The sequence below is a fragment of the Carettochelys insculpta genome, chromosome 6 (assembly GCF_033958435.1).
Source record: "Carettochelys insculpta isolate YL-2023 chromosome 6, ASM3395843v1, whole genome shotgun sequence".
Classification (NCBI taxonomy): Eukaryota; Metazoa; Chordata; order Testudines; family Carettochelyidae; genus Carettochelys; species Carettochelys insculpta.
This window is the reverse complement of record NC_134142.1, coordinates 19,243,685-19,260,915: the sequence shown is the minus strand read 5'-3', so window position 1 is coordinate 19,260,915 and position 17,231 is coordinate 19,243,685. Positions and strand designations below refer to the sequence as shown.

The window sequence follows — 17,231 nt, the reverse complement described above, 5'->3', positions numbered from 1 at the left end:
GAAATTGTCTTTGCAATGTGTAAGAGAGTTGAAATCTCTATTAAGGCCTAATTTAAATGCACCAAACTTGCAAATGAATTCCAATTTAGATGTCTTCCTCTGTAATCTTGTGGTAAAATTATTTTGTAGAATGTCTACTTTTAAATCCGTTATTGAATGTCCAGGGAGGTTAAAATGTTTCCCCTGAAGGTTTATGTGCATTCCAGTTCTTGATATCAGATTTATGTCCATTCATCCTTTGATACAGAGACTACCTCTGGTTTGTCGAATGTACATGGGAGAGGGACATTGCTAGCAAGATGTACAGGTGTATGAGCCCAGATGGTGCAGCTGACGTGGTTAGATCCTGTGATGGTGTTGCTGGTATTAATATGTGGATGGAGTTGGCAACTGTTATTTTCCTTGTTGGGGCTGTCATGAAATAGGTGACTTCTGGGTACTTTTCTGCCTCTACCAATCGGTTTCTTTACTTCCCAGATAAGTACTTAAGTATCAAGAATGCTTGATAAACATGTTGGAGATTTTTGTTTCTGTTGTTGGGATTGGAGCAGATATAGCTGGCAGTAGATAATGAATCATGGGAAGTGTCTTGGATAGAAGTTGGAGACATGTAGGTAAGAACAGAGGTCACTGGTTTCTGGCATAGAGTGGTAGTAGTGTGGCCTTCTTTGACGTACGCTGAAGTGCCAAGGAAATGGATGTCCTGTGTGGATGGTCCAGGCTGAGATTGATGGTGAGGTGGAAATTGTTGAAATCACTATGAAATTCTTCAAGGGTCTCCTTACCAAGGGTCCATATGATGAAGATGCCATCAGCATAGCACAAGTGCAGAAGGGATGCTATGGGACCAAAGCTGAGACCCTGTTGTTGTTCGGTAATTGCCCCCCATTGTTTTCTGGGAGGTTGCTTATCTGAAACTATTGTGTTGCCCTACTGCTTGTTTTTCCCAAGTCCCTTATTAAGTATTCATACAGGGAAGTCTCGTAACTCCAGCATATTGGCTAGGTCAATATATCATGTTCATAAAATGGTTATATCTCATTACATTGTTATATATCAGCTCCACACTCCCTCTTTTTTTTGAATACTTTGACAGATAGGGAATTTTTAAAGAAGCTGTGATTTAAATTATCATCATTTATCAAGAGCTATCACCCCACTGAGATTAATGGAGTCAAGACTAAGTAACATGGAGTTAAAATAGTAATGATTGATGGAAGATTTTGACAAAACTCTCAGTGTAAATAAGATTATATGTGTGCCTATCAGCCTTAATAGTTCTAAATATAGTAAGAAGCTTGTGATTTCTATAGGAAGTATGAAGATACTATGAGCCAGTCAGATAAATTCATATGGGTCCATGTGACCAAAGAAGTTCAGTGTTCAACACTCCCCCTGCCCCCACGATTCTGAAGAACCTTATGCATTAGGCTGGAATATGTTCTATGCTCTTCCATCTGCCTTTCCATACCACAGGCCCATGTGTCTCAGCCTGGACTGTGTCCAGTGACACAACCCCTGGTGCCAGGTGTGTCTGGGTATCCATCCAGTAACATGGCACCCACCAAAAGCACCTCAGGCTGGGTTGCTTGTTTATGTGTCCAGTGACACAGCCCCCACCCCATGTGCCTCAGGCTGGAGTGTGTGTGTCCTCAGCAACACAGCCTCTGCCACAAGAGCACTGGCCTGCTAAAAACAGGGTTGTGAGCTCAATCCTTGACGGGACCACTTAGGAACTTGGGGCAAATAGATTTTTTTTTTAAAGATGGTGCTTGGTCCTGCAAAGAGGGCAGGGGACTGGACTTAATGACCTCCGGAGGTCCCTTCCAGTTCTAAGAGATGTTGTTAGATACAAGTGCCTCAGGCTGGAGTGTGTGTGCCTGTCATTGTCCCAGCCCCAGCTCCTCAGCTAGAGTGTGTGTCCACTGACAGACCCCTCCCCGCTGCCTCAGGCAGGAGTGTGTCTGTGTGTGTCCAGCGACACAGCCCTGGTGCCTTGGGCCAGAGTGTGTCTGTGTGTCTCCAATGACACAGCCCTGGGGCCTCGGGCTGGACTGGGGACAGGCTGGTGTGCGCGCGCGCTCAGTACCGCCCCGCCTGCAGCCGGCTCTGTGTCCGCGGGCTCAGCGCACCCTCCCCCCGCGCTCCCAGCGGGCCGGGCCAGGCCGGGCTCGCACGTCAGCGCGGGGCGGGCGCGGGGCCCGGCTAAAGGGGCAGCACGCGCACAGCCGGGCGCCGGGCGGCGCTGAGCGAACCAGGTAGGCAGGCCCCATGGCCGCCAGTCGGGCGTCCAACGGGCGCACCACGCAGGCCGGCGCGGGGCTGAAGCGGGCGCGCAGCGAGGCGGGCGGCAGCCGAGTGACCGTGGTTTTGGGCGCGCAGTGGGGAGACGAAGGCAAGGGGAAGGTGGTTGACCTGCTGGCCACCGAGGCCGATCTCGTCTGCCGGTGCCAGGTGGGTGCAGGCGGCGGCCGGTCGGGAACGGGGCCAGGGCGGCACGCGGGGGGGCAGCAGCCCGGCTCTGTGGCTCTCCTGGGGCCGGGAAGGAGACCCTCCCCACCCCCCGGCGGCCACAGCCCGGAGCGGGGAACAGGGGTCTCTTGCTAAGGCCACTGCAGCTCCCAAATATCCCCCCACCTCGTCCTCTCACCCCACTGCTCCTCCCACCCACCTTCCCCTCCTTCCTGCTAGTCCCTACTCCTCCCTTCCCCCCCACACACTTGCATCTTCTCCGGGGTCCAGGCACCTCATTAGTGGAGCCCAGCCATGCCTGCCCAGCTCCACTCATTAGGTGGCTGTTGTCTTGTGTGGAGCTGCCTAGGCGTGCCCCTTAGAGTGGTGGTTCCCAACCTTTTCACTAGTGCTGGCCCTAATCACCCCTGAAACCCTTTGTGGACCCCCAGTCATGCCCCAAACCCTTCAGGGAACCCCATCAATGCCTATTCTACCTGCTGTGTACACTTCATTCAATGAAAAAGGAAAGCACAACATAGAGTTTTGGACTGCAATGAACGTTATTGGAAGACATTTCATTTAAAAATGACTGTAGCTTTGCAGTTAGTATCAAACTTATTTGATGTGATTACTGTTTCTGTGGAAGATTATATTTTATGGACCCTGTGCAATAATCTCACAGATGCCAAATAGACTGTGGACATCAAGTTGGGAACCACTGCCTTAGAAGGTACTCTCTGCCAAACACTTGAATGGAGCTCTTGGACCACTAATAATCTGTAGACCACGTTTGACAACCTCTGGCCTAAGCTCTCTCTGACATCTCTGTCACTACAGTCTTGTTCTGCCACCTGTCTCTTTCTGCAGCATCTCTGACTTTTCCACACCCTCACATTTCTTTGTTTCTCTCTCACCTATTTTTCCCCAATCTCTCATTCCCTGTTTTACTTTTTCTCCTTGCCACTGTGCTCCAGGAGAAGAGGTGTGATTTTTTTTTTTTTCTTTTTTTTTCTCCCCAAGGACTGGGCTGGGAACCTTCTCCCTCCTCTGGTTGCAGATTGAAATGTCACTGGAAAAGAAAGTCCTGAACTATAAATATAAATAGCTGACTGTTCATGATAAGAGACACAAGATCCTGAGGTTCAGACAGGCATGGGCTGTGTCTGAGCAAGGCATCTGCTGCCCTCTGACAACAGCCCATGGGTTGGGGTGGGGGTGGAGGGAGGTTGCATGCAGCAGGTGTCAGATGACTGCCTCTTGGAGAAAGGTTTGCTGAAGGTGGCCAGAGGTCAGAGCTGCTAGAATTTCCTGGTGGCCTGACCTCTCTCTCCTCTTAGCACTGTGTTGCCATGATGATGGATGCTTACCCCTTTGCAAAATGCACCTGATTAGATTCTGCAGGAGCCCTGCATTTCTTTAATTATATGTAGCAAGCCCTGAGATCTTTTCTTTTGGGCTAGCAACCATTTTTCTCAGTTGACCACTTGAACCTAATGGATTGAATAGTACTCCAGTTTTTTTGTTTAAGGGAGAAATGACCGACTAGTTCAAAGATTGGTCACTAATTAATCTTGGGAGTTTTCTTCAGTTTGGCCAAGATGGGTGGATTTTGTTCCCTACAGACTTGCTTTAAACTGCTTTTTGAAATCTTTTGAAATACAACATAGATAACGAAATGAGAAGAGAAGTAGCCACTTGAAGTATTTGTGTGGTTGTGGAAATTACGAGACTTTGTATTTATTTCTGGTTTGGGCTGAATACTAAATAGAGTATAATTGAAAGAGGCTGAAAACACAGATGTGTAGCATAAGCTAAAAAATTATATCCAATATACATAATCTTAATTATTTAAAAGAGAGAAACCCTCATTGAGAATCATGAATGTGCTTATCCAAATATAGATAATAATGCTTATTATCTTAGGAAGAGCTCTGTGTAAAAGGAAAGCTTGTCTCTCTTAGCAACAGTAAGAAGCTGGTTCAATAAAAAATCACCTCACCCACCTTGTCTGGCCATTCTTTTAACTCTCCTAAACTTATCTAAACTTTATTCTGATTGTATTAATACAAGTTCATATCAGTTAAGAGGTTATATGAAATATTTGTTTTAAAATACATGAGGGCAGGCAGTGAAAAGCTCTGATATCCTTGAAACAGAGATAACCACAAGGACATTTCCTAATTTAATATATCAAGTAAATAACCTTTGTCACACAGGTTAGGTATTAAGAATTTGAGTTATGTATTTTCAGTTGGTATGGTAAGCACCTGGATCTTGAATCTTATAAGGTTTTCTTTACAAATGGAGGCTGATATACTTAAGTTCCCTTCACAAATATCTCTGTACAATTTTAAAGGCAACAGTGTATGCCCTGGTTTTAGAACCACTTTAGCAGAGTAGGGCAGGGAAATAGCTTGAAAAGTTTGACTGGATCTGGATACACTTGATTTAGGCCCCAGTCTTTCAAACTTGTATGCACGTCTAATTTTATTTCTGTAAGTAGTACCACCACAGATGGTCATAAACTTAAGCGCAATGTATATGTGATTGTAGGATTTGGATCTTAATGAGTGGTGGCTGACAGAAGACTTTAATTATTTTGAAGGGAAAAATAAAATCAAAATAACAAGTTTTATATCTGAAGGGCAGAAAAGTAGAAGTAGGCAGCTTAATGTGCTTTAACCTCAAAGTGGTGTTTTTCTGAATAAAACTTTTGAGCTACGTCTACACGGGGATGCTACATCGAAATGGCTTATTTCGATTTTGCTACATCAAAATACGCTATTTGGATAAATAACGTCTACACGTCCTCCAGGGCTGGTGCCGTCGACATTCAGCATCGACGTTGGGCAGCACTACATCGAAGTGGGCGCTGCAGGGGAGCGTCTACACACCAAAGTGGCCCACATCGAAATAAGGGTGCCAGGAACAGCTGCAGACAGGGTCATAGGGCGGAGTAGCACTTCCGGGGCAACAGCAAGCTGCTCCCTTAAAGGGCCCCTCCCAGACACACTTGCACTAAACAGCAGAAGATGCACAGAGCCGACAACTGGTTGCAGACCCTGTGCATGCAGCATGGATCCCCAGCTGCAGCAGCAGCCAGAAGCCCTGGGCTAAGGGCTGCTGCACAGGGTGACCATAGAGCCCCGCAGGGGCTGGAGAGAGCGTCTCTCAACCCATCAGCTGATGGCCGCCATGGCGGACCCTGCTATTTCGATGTTGCGGGACGCGGATCATCTACATGTGCCCTACTTCGACGTTCAACGTCGAAGTAGGGTGCTATTCCCATCTCCTGTTGGGGATAGCGACTTCAACATCTCGCCGCCTTATGTCGATTTCAACTTCGAAATAGCGCTCACCACCTGTAGATGCAGTTTTGAAGTGCTAATCTTTATTACAAAATTGCTGTTTAAAGGGCAGCATTTTAAAATGATTTTGTCAACTTATCAATTGTGAATAAATCTTTGTAGTGTAACAGTATAGATAATAACATGGAAAAAATTTAAAATCCTTTTGAATTTTGACTGTCTCGTTTCTTTATTATTTGAATGTCTCCATCATTGGCATCTTTTTCACTTTTGTTTGTAGTCAGTTTCACGTTTAAGGAGTCAGTCCTGTAAACATGAAAGCATGCATGTACTTCACCCATATGAGAATTCAGTTGGGATTGATAATAGCTGTAAGGCTATGTCTACACGGATCTCTGCCCAACGCTGCTGCCAGCAGAGCTATGCAAATGTTTTCGGCATAAAGAACTGACGAAAGAGTCAGGGTTTAGACAGCAGAGGCATGTCCACGTGGCCTCTGTAGTGCTGGCACCCCCTTCTGCTGGCACTGAATTCTTGCATGGCTATAGTAATAAGCATCAGGAGTATGCAAATAGGCATCCATTTGCAATCCCAAGAAGCTCACTTTGCATAGCTCTACCAGCAATGATACTGTGTAGACCTAGTTCACTTTAATACAAAATCAGACAAAAAGCAACTTTTTAATAAAATTGTGCTGTCACTTTTTTGTGTTTATCATGTTTACCATATAATCAGAGGTGCTGACTTTGCCTTTAGATAGGGGATGCTAACCCCCGCCCCCCATAAACATACCCTTGATCCACCTCCCACCCTACACCTTCCTCACAAACCCTGCCTTATGCCCCATCCCCACTCTTGCACCACATTCCTGGAGCTTTCTGAATGCCGTGAATCAACTACAGTAAACTCTCTCATATCCAGCATTCTAGTATCCTGAACTCTCAAATACCATCAAAACAAAGAAGCACAGTATATAGACTAACAGGGTGATCTCTCTGCTACTATTCAACATGCAAGGCTCGCAAATACCAGCATTTTAACCATAAGTAAATTTTATTTGTGTTCCCTGTAAGTGCAGTATAGTGAGAGTAAATACAAATACAGTATAAGTTTAGTGTACAATACTACTGTTGTTAGGAAATAAAGTACTCTGCATACATTTGTTTTCTTTTCTTAATATCTAATCTTGTTTTTCTTGAGTGTTATTGTAGGCGTCCGGAGCTAGGGCAGTGCCTGTAGCTCCGGAGGGGACCGCAGCCACACTGGCGGTCCCGGAAAGCCCAGCCCTTGGCTTAGAGCGGTGCAGCAACAAAAAGAGTTACAACACAGGCCTAGCCCTTAGTTCAGGGCGGGCAACAGTTTACAGTTTATAGTACAAGCTCTGCCCAGCCCTCAGTCCAGGGCGGGCAGCAGTTTACAGTTTATAGTACAAGCCCAGCCCTCAGTTTGGGGCGGGGCAGCAGCACAAGGGTTTGGAGCACAAGCCCAGCCCTCAGTTTGGGGCAGGGCAACAGCACAAGGGTTTTGAGCACAGGCCCAGCCCTCACTTTGGGGTGGGGCAGCAGCACAAGGGTTTGGAGCACAAGCCCAGCGTGGGCTTGCCCTGTGAGGGAGGGGGGTAGGGGGTCGCAGGCCCTCCCACACCACTGCGACCTGGCCCAGGGCCCTGGGGGTCGCTCACACCCGAGCACAGCGGTGGGGATCCAGGGCGCAACACACCGCCATGGGTTCAGGAGCAGCGATCCCTGGGCCACTTCCTACCTCTACCTCCACAGGGGGAAGGTCCCAGTCCATCTGGTCCAGGGGTCCCACGGGATCAGCCCCCTCCACATCGTCTACCTCGGGGGGCTCTGGCCAGTCGGTCATGTCCACATCATTGGGGTAGTCTGGCAGCGGTAGCATGGTGGGCCCGAGGCGATCCTGGGCCCGGGGGCTGCAGTGGTCCGCTGGAGCTCAAGGGCAGGCCGCTCCTGGTGCCTCGTGGTCGCTCGCCCTCGTCGGTCTGGCAGGGTCCGGGGTTTCCTCCAAGGTGGGGGGTCTCCACCGGCGTGAGGGTCCTGGCAGGTCTGGGAAGTCTGGGTAGGTCCCCTGGGGCATCCGGATCCGTGGCTGGCCTGGCTGGTCTGGGCTGCTGGGGGCTTGCTCCTCCGGACCAGTTGGGCAGTAGCGGGCTCTCTAGCCCTGGTGCCGGGGAGCTTGAAGGCGCTCCCTCCCTGCCTGGAGGCCCAGGCTTTAATGGGTCCTGAACTCCGTCCTTGGCCCTTTGGGCTCTAGGCCCTGCCCTCTGAGGGGTGGACCACTGGTGTTCTGGCTCCGGGCCTGCCCACCAGGGCCTCTGCTCAGCCTCCTCTGCCTCTGAGTCAGCAGGAGGCCACACTGGCTCACTACACTCCCCTTCCCCCAGTCCATTTCCTGTGCCATGGGGGCGGACTCCTCCATCTCCACCAGGCGGGAAAGGAAGTCAGCGTTTCTATGGTCCTTACCGGCCCGATGACGTACATCGAAGGCATAGGGCTGTAACGCCAAATACCAACGCATGATTCGGGCCTTGTTGTCCTTCATCCGGGACAGCCACTGTAAAGGAGCATGGTCCGTGACTAGGGTGAAGGGGGCTCCCAACAGATAATATCTAAGGGCGTCATAGGCCCACTTCACAGCCAGGGCCTCCTTTTCTATTACCGCGTAGCGTTGTTCCCTTGGGAAAAGCTTCCGGCTTATATAGACCACCGGATGATCTTCCCCGTTAATCTCCTGGGATAGGATGGCCCCTAGGCCTACCCCTGAGGCATCAGTTTGCAGGATGAACGGACGGGTGAAGTCGGGGCTATAGAGGACGGGTTCCTGCGTTAGGCAGTGTTTCAATGTTCGGAATGCTTTCTCTGTCGCTGCAGTCCATACCACCCTTTGCGTCTGGGCCTTTGTCAACAGCTGCGTCAGGGGGGCGGCAATTGAGGCAAACTGCCGGATGAAGCATCAATAGTAACCCGCCAGTCCCAAGAACCATTGTACTTGCCGTTTGGTATTGAGGGGGAGGACAGGCCGCTAGGGCTTGCACCTTGTCCACGAGGGGCTTTACCTGGCCCCCTCCTATAGTGTACCTGAGGTAGGTTGTCTCTTGCCACCCAATGCGGCACTTCTTCAGATTCATCGTCAGGCCAGCTGCCCTCAGTGACCTAAGGACCACGGCCACCCGGTCCAGGTGTTCCTCCCAATGGCAACTATATACCACGATGTCGTCGAGGTAGGCCGCGGCGTAGTCCCGGTGGGGCTGAAGTAGATGGTCCATAAGCCGCTGGAAGGTCGCCGGGGTGCCGTGGAGACCAAAGGGCATTTGGGTAAACTGGTACAGTCCCAACGGAGTGGCAAAGGCCGTCTTCTCCCGTGACGAAGGCGCTAAGGGGATCTGCCAGTATCCTTTACTGAGGTCGAGGGTGCCGAAATAGCGGGCCGTCCCCAGACGTCCCAACAATTCGTCAACCCGGGGCATTGGATAAGCATCAAATTTGGAGATTGCGTTCACCTGTCTAAAGTCAATGCAGAACCTCTGAGTGCCGTCAGGCTTGGGCACGAGTACTACTGGACTGTGCCGCTCACTTTGGGACAGTTCTATCATTCCAAGGGCCAGCATCGCCTGTACCTCCTCTTCCACTATTTCCCGCATCCGGAAGGGTAGTGGGCGCGTGGCGTCGTGAACCACCTTCCCAGGCTCTGTACAGATAACATGGCAGACCAGAGAGGTGTGACCGGGGAGAGCGGTAAAGTTATCCTGGAATGCTTGGAGGAGGCACTGGGCCTGCTTACGTTGTTCTTCTGTCAGCGTTGCCCCAAGGGCCGGTTGTGCAGGTTCCTCCCCGTGAGGCACTTCGGGTCCGGGGGGCAGGGATTTATCATGAAGCCCTCCCGGTCCCGCCACGGTTTTAAGAGGTTGACATGGTATCACTGCGTTTTCTTTCAGCGGTCTGGTTGGTGAACTTCATAGGTAACACGCCCCACGGCTCGAATAATCTCATAAGGTCCCTGCCACCTAGCCAGCAACTTAGATTCGCTGGAAGGTAGCAGGACAGACCCGGTCACCTGGCTCGAAACTGTGGCTCCACGCCTCCCGGTTATATGTTCGGGCTTGGGACACCTGTGCAGCTTTCAGGTTTTCCTCCGTGAGGGCCCCCACCTGTTCCAGGCGCTTCTGGAGCTGGAAGACATACTCTAGTAGCCCCTTTGACGGGGACGCGGTTTGCTCCCAAACCTCCCACATAAGGTCGAGCACGCCCCGCAGCCGGCGGCCGTATAGTAATTCAAATGGGGAGAAATGCTTGGAGGACTTGGAAACCTCACGGATGGCTAAGAGTAAGGGGGGTAGCAGCTGGTCCCATCGGCGCAGGTCCTCCGGGGGAAACTTCCGTATCATGTCTTTCAAGGTGCGATTGAACTGTTCTACCAGACCGTCCGTCTGGGGGTGGTATACAGAGGTATGTAGCTGTTTAATCCCCAGGAGCGTACAGACCTGTTTCATCAGGCGGGACGTAAAATTGGTTCCTTGGTCGGTGAGAAGCTCCCGTGGCAGCCCCACTCGGGCAAAGATCTTCATTAACTCTTCGGTGATGGTGCGGGCTGTAATATTGCGTAGCGGGATGGCTTCTGGGAAACGGGTGGCATAGTCTACGAGGACCAGCACAAACTGATACCCCGCTACGCTTTTAGGGAGCGGGCCCACCAGATCCATGGCCACCCGCTCAAATGGGGTCCCCACGACTGGCATGGGGATTAAAGGGGCCTTAGGGACCCGAGTGGTGGCGGCGAGCTGGCAGGCGAGGCAGGAACTGCAATAGTCCTTGACCTGCTGGTGAACCCCTGGCCAAAAGAACCAGGAAAGTATCCGGGCTAATGTCTTTTCTTGGCCCAAGTGGCCGGCGGCGGGGATATCATGGGCCAACTTCATTACGGCCCGTCGGTGGCATCTCGGCACCAGTAGCTGCGTTCTTTGCTCCCGGGTCTGGGGGTCCCGGTCCACCCGGTACAGCCATTCCTGGCGCAGCTCAAAGTGGGGCCACTGTGCCACGAGGTGGGGGGTCCGTTGCCACCCCGTCGACTGCTGCCACCTGGGCGTAGGCCTAGCTTAGCGTGGGGTCGTCTCTCTGGTCCCGGCAAAAGTCCGAGGTCACCGCATCGTTGGGGCTGGTCCCCTTTGAGCCCTTGGCTGGTCCTTCAGTTCGTGGTTCACGGTCTAGCCCTGTTCTCTCCTCGGGTGGATCCTCCGGCGTATTCCCCTCCAGGACAGGGGTCGCTTCCTCCTTGAGTCCGGTGGCCGGGCAGAAGATACCTACAAAGCCTGGCTAATCCCGGCCCAATACCACTGGATACACCAGTCGGGGCTCTAGGCCGACCACCAAATGATGGGTCACCCCTGCAATGGTCAGGGACACCTGCACACTGGGGTATGGATGCACGTCGCCATGGATACACGGGATCAGCCTCCAGGCCGGCCCGTTGGTGGACCAGGGTCTGGCTGTATCCTGAGTCCACTAAGGCGACTGTGGCCTCAGTTCCAACGAAGACTGGGACCGTAATTGTGGGTGCCTGTGGGGGTCGGGCCCTCCTTTCGGCCGCCCATACCCGGCCAAAGCTGCAGAATTGTTCTGGACAGTCCCTTTAAAGATGTCCCTGTTGCCCACAGATGAAGCAGGGTCCCAGCACTGGTTGGGGCCCCCCGTGGGTCTGGTGCACCCCTAGACCTAGTAGCCACATGTTGGTAGCCCCCTCGGGTCCCATCTGGGGGTTACTGGGGCCTGGCTTCCGCGGTAGCCTCCGACGGGGACTGGGTGATTCCCGTAGCAGGCCGGGCAGTTTGGAGCGGGCCGACTTGCTTCTCGACTCCACAGCTAGCGGGCCGTGACGACTGGGCCGAGCCCGTGGGTGCCTCTGGCTCCTCCGCGGCGAGAAAGTCCTCCATGAGGTTGACAGCAGCCTGCACGGTGGTAGGTCGGTGGCGCCACACCCAAGCCCGCCCTCTTGGCGGGAGGATGCAGAGGAACTGCTCTAAAACTATCTGCTCCATGAGCTCTGTGGGGGTCCTCACTTCCGGTTGCAGCCACCGCCAGCACACATCTCTTAATTCCTGCGCCACACACTGCGGCCGAGCCCCCAGGGTATAGGCCAAGGTTCAGAACCGTCGGCGGAAGGTCTCAGGGCTAACATCCAGAACATCGAGGATGGCTGCCTTCACCTGATCGTAGTCTTGGGCGTCTTCAGTAGACAATGCCCGATAGGCCCTCCGGGCTTCCCCCGGTCAAATAAGGGGCGAGCAGTGTAGCCCACTGGTTCCGAGGCCACCCAGCCACCACCACTACTCGTTCAAAGGTGACTAGGAAGGCCTCCGGATCATCCGCTGGTCCCATCTTTGTTAACCGTACTGGCAGGACTGATGCGGGGCCCTCCCCTTGGGCTCCCTGCCGTGGCTCTGCCGGCAACAGCACCAGGGCTGCCAGTTGCTGTAAACATTGTCTCTGGTGCTCCTGGTTCTGGGCCATCAGTTGTCAGCAGCTGTGTCTGCTGCGCTCCCAGCTGCTGTTGCTGCTGTAGCTGGGCAGTCTGCTGCTTTTGCTGACTATCCACTAAGTATTTCAGCAGCTTGTCAATCTCCATCGTTGAAGTGGTGATAACAACAACAACCAAAAAAAAAAAAAAGTGTATAGTTACGCACACCGTCTGGGGCTTCTTCTGCTCTGTGGGCCCATGGGCCCACTCCCTCACCCCTTACGTCAGGGGTGGGGACCGAGTACCCACATTCTCCACCATGTGTAGGCATCCGGAGCTAGGGCAGTGCCTGGAGCTCCGGAGGGGACCGCAGCCACACTGGCGGTCCCAGGAAGCCCAGCCCTTGGCTTAGAGTGGCGCAGCAACAAAAAGAGTAACAACACAGGCCCAGCCCTTAGTTCAGGGCGGGCAGCAGTTTACAGTTTATAGTACAAGCTCTGCCCAGCCCTCAGTCCAGGGCGGGCAGCAGTTCACAGTTTATAGTACAAGCCCGGCCTTCAGTTTGGGGCGGGGCAGCAGCACAAGGGTTTGGAGCACAAGCCCAGCCCTCACTTTGGGGTGGGGCAGCAGCACAAGGGTTTGGAGCACAAGCCCAGCCCTCACTTTGGGGTGGGGCAGCAGCACAAGGGTTTGGAGCACAAGCCCAGCATGGGCTTGCCCTGTGAGGGAGGGGGGTAGGGGGTCGCAGGCCCTCCCACACCACTGCGACCCGGCCTGGGGCCCTGGGGGTCGCTCACACCCGAGCACGGCGGTGGGGATCCAGGGCGCAACACACCGCCATGGGTTCAGGAGCAGCGATCCCTGGGCCACTTCCTACCTCTGCCTCCACTGGGGGAAGGTCCCAGTCCATCTGGTCTGGGGGTCCCACGGGATCGGTCCCCTCCAAATCATCTACCTTTGGGGGCTCTGGCCAGTCGGTCATGTCCACATCATTGGGGTAGTCCGGCGGCAGTAGCACAGTGGGCCTGAGGCAATTCTGGGCCTGGGGGCTGCAGGGGTCTGCCGGAGCTCCGGGGCAGGCCGCTGCCGGGGCCTTGTGGTCGCTCGCCCTCATCAGTCTGGCAGGGTCCGGGGTTTCCTCCAGGGCGGGGGGTCTCCACCGGCGTGAGGGTCCTGGCAGGTCTGGGAAGTCGGGGTAGGTCCCCTGGGGCATCCGGATCCGTGGCTGGCCTGGCTGGTCTGGGCCACTGGGGGCTTGCTCCTCCAGACCGGTCGGGCGGTAGCGCACTCTCTGCCCCTGGCGCCGGGGAGCTTGCAAAGGCGCTCCCTCCCTGCCTGGAGGCCCAGGCTTTAATGGGTCCCAAGCTCCGCCCTTGGCCCTTTGGGCTCTAGGTCCTGCCCTCTGAGGGGTGGGCCACCGGTGTTCTGGCTCCAGGCCCACCCACCAGGGCCTCTGCGCAGCCTCCTCTGTTTCTGAGTCAGCAGGAGGCCACACCGAGTCACTACAGTTATGCATTACTAGTATACCTCCCTAGTATCCAGAATATTTGAGTATCTGGCAACCTCCTGGTCCTATTGTTGCTGGATATGAAAGAGTTTACTGTATTTGTGGTGCTGGAGGGTGTGGGAGGTCAGTGGGGCCACCAATGCATGAGAGACACAGGTGGGAGAGGGAAGCAGGGAGAGAAATTGATCACAGCTGGATGGTTTGCACCCACTAATTTTTCCCTGTGGTTGCTCCAGCCCCAGAGCACCAATGGATTCAGCACCTATTAATATAATTACAAAATAATTCAGTTGCAAATGCTGTAGATACATTTCACTGTATAGTACATAGAGCAATGTAAACAAGTTATTGTATGAAATTTCAGTTCTGACTTAAGTAGTTCTTTTTATGTAGGTTATTGTAAAATTCGGCAAATATCTAAGATGATGTACTCCCTATCAGGTCTCTGAGTACCCCAGTGGTATATCTGTTTCTTTTGAGAACCATTGCCGTGCAATCCTGTTAGTAACGATAGAGGTTTTGTAATGCCATGATTAACAAACAGGTTTTCATGGAGAATATATTTGTTTTCAGGAGCAAAATTGAATTAAAGGAAGCTAACAGTACATTAGAGACTTTTCTAATATTTTCTATTTTACACATACTTGCCAAAGAGATGTTGCGTGATGATATATGGTGAAGGTGTTGTTTGCACTATCCTGGATGGCAAGAAGTTTGTGAAATAATCTCTTATAGTTTGAGATGTGCACCTTGCTGAGGGGCAAAGACCATCAGGCAGCTAGCTGGTGAAGGAGTGGATGTTTCTTCCCCAAGGGACAGAAGTGACCGAGTGTACATCTCACACAGGCAAGCAGTGCCATCATCCCTCAAAGGGGTGACCTGTGCAGTGTTGCAGTCATCACACATGCATCTTTCTGACATGCCTGGATGTCATGGTGAGGAGCATCACAGAGAGCACCATGTAGGATGCTGTCAGGAAGCGAATCGTTAGGACGCTCCTCCAGCAGATGTTGTCACCTACCTGAGCAGCTTCCTGACGTTTGAATTTGGCAGAGTCATGGGAGACTTTGCTTTGCTCTGGATTTTCACCCACAAAGCTGTGTGATGCCTGGCAAACCACATCAAGTGCTGCTGGATGTGAGTCAAGGAATGCCAGAATCTGGGTGTCCTAATGCCGTCAGTGAGGTGGTGGAGTCCACCATCATCGCTGTGATAACAAGAACCCTGAAAGTATGCCATCTGCTGTCACTAAGTAAAAAATGGAAGCCAGACAAGGGCATGGCCTCCAAGCTGCCCTGCAAGTGAGATGTCAGCAACAAATTCCTGCCTGGGGCAGCTTCATCCAGTTTGTCGACTGGATGTTCATTCACTGAATGGAGCTGTGCATCATGGGAATCAGAATGCGTGATATAGGAGGAGATGCTGTGCTAACAAAATGCTGCACATCCCATCCAGTGTAGCTGCAGGGCCCACTCTAAAGCATGGCAGTTGTGACAAATCACCATACATGATAGCCTGGTGAGAGCCAGACTGCCACCACTGGGGCAGATCACTATGATCTCCATCATCCACAGAATGGACAGCCAGTTGCAACCAGAGATCGTGATCACAATCAAGACAAGAAGATGATCGTGTTGGTGGACATGACAGTGCCTTTTGAAAACAGAATTCTGGCTTTCCACTGTGCACAGACTTGCAACCCACAGAAATAAGCTCCTCTGGTTGACACTCGTGAGAGACAGGGACTATGCAGTCCAGTCTCACAGGCTGATCGTTGGAGCCCTGGGCTCATGAGAATATAGCAGTAAGCAAGTAATGAGAGAATGTGCCGTAAGTCAGTGCAACACTTAGCCGATGTTGCAATTCAAGTTGTCAGATACCATCGGGTAGTTGATGGACATCTGCATAGAACACATCAGCAGACATTGGCAATACCAGGAGGGATGATCAGGAGCAACGATGAGAGGTGCGGCTGGGAGGGAAGCACGAATACTTCCTTCGAGGATTATATTTTTGAATGGACAGGCTACCCTAAATTCTGATTTCCTGAGGGACAGTATTCACTCCTCGATTTTATATATATATAAAATATATAGATATATATTTTTGCTTCCCATTACCAACTCTTTGTAAAAACTTTCCATGAGTGATATACCTGCATAATTGATTAACAATCCTGTTTGAATATTAGCAAACTTGCACACCTAAATCTTGGTTGTCGCTGAATATGTATACTATACGTCTCCTGTTAACCTTAAGCATAACTTTTATTTGCAGATAATCCAAGCATGACATCCAGATGTACAGAAATGCTTTTTCACAACCTTTGCACTATCTACATTTTTCTTAACATTAGCATTCATAAAAATTCAAATGTGTTTTTCAAGCTGTGAAATGTTTGAAAACTCCAGCTATGATGCATAACATGCCATAAGATGTGTTTAAAATTTAACACATTTTTTCCAGCTGAAAAAGATTTTTTTTATTTTGTCAAAGCATACATTCTCTCAGAATTGTTGTTTTCTGTTTTTAGATTTTATTTTGAAAAACTGAAAATTGTAATGATTGTTACCAAAAACTCAATTTTCTACTGTTTTCAAATTTTAGCAACTAAACAATTTTGTCAGAGACACTGAAATATTTGTGAACATCTTTTTTTTAATCAGTCTGCCCCTTTGCCCCCTTCCAAATTTGTATAAAAAATGTTGACAGTTTCATCAACATTTTTGGTGGAGAGGAGATATGACCAGTTTAGCCTAAATCCTTCTCATGCTCCTCTTTTAACTTTCATTAAATATAATGTATTTTGTGGCACACATTGATTCTTTAGAGTAGCAAAGTATTGCTATACAGAGATATGTGCTTCCCTCATTTCGGACTGAAAGACATATAACACTGATTAAACAATAGTGACTAGTCCAAGAAGGTAAGATTCAAAATACACTCCTCTAGTTTAGTCTCCTGTTACTCTCTTCAACCATGCCAAACAATCAATATTGAGATACATTGACACTTCTGGATGTCTGGAAGCAAGGGCTCTAAAGATTCCTGAAACATACCACCTGGCACCTCATGTTAGAATTACTCTATGAATTGACAATGGTGATTCAACTCCAGGCTAGTGGAGGTGGCTGCTGAGAAACTAAGACCAGCTCCATAAACAATGGTGAGAAGTTTTCAAAAATCTATGGGTTACAGAAATCTGTCATCACTGGGCAAGCGCTACCTGTTGTTAGGTATTCTCTGGATATACCAGAAAATTGTAGAGAAATTACCTGATTCAAGTTGTATTATTTTCCAGTTAGCAATTGTGTCAGCTTTACAATAAAGGGAATCTCCCACATGCATGGCAGACAGAGATAAAAATCATGGGTGATGTTAATGATAAAAGTAAATTGTTATAATTGAAACAGATAATATAAATCCCATAATCTGTAATTATTTATCAGTTTTGACCTAGCAGTTTACAAACTCATTTAGACAGAAGGGGT

The 17,231-nt window shown here is 50.7% G+C and overlaps 1 protein-coding gene across 2 annotated transcripts in view; it reads left to right on the top strand.

Annotated features, from left to right (window-relative positions):
- Positions 1–2,146: 2,146 nt before the first annotated feature.
- Positions 2,147–17,231, top strand: part of ADSS1 (adenylosuccinate synthase 1) — a 51,567-nt gene continuing 36,482 nt past the window's right edge. The window contains exon 1 of one of the 2 annotated variants that reach the window (XM_074996399.1): positions 2,147–2,258. Coding sequence is in view for 1 of the 2 variants with exons in the window: in XM_074996398.1 (XP_074852499.1) it covers positions 2,272–2,454 (183 nt within the window). In the remaining variant the exon portion in view is untranslated. Of the gene's footprint in view, positions 2,455–17,231 lie in introns of both variants that reach the window. The other variant, XM_074996398.1, reaches the window with a different exon arrangement.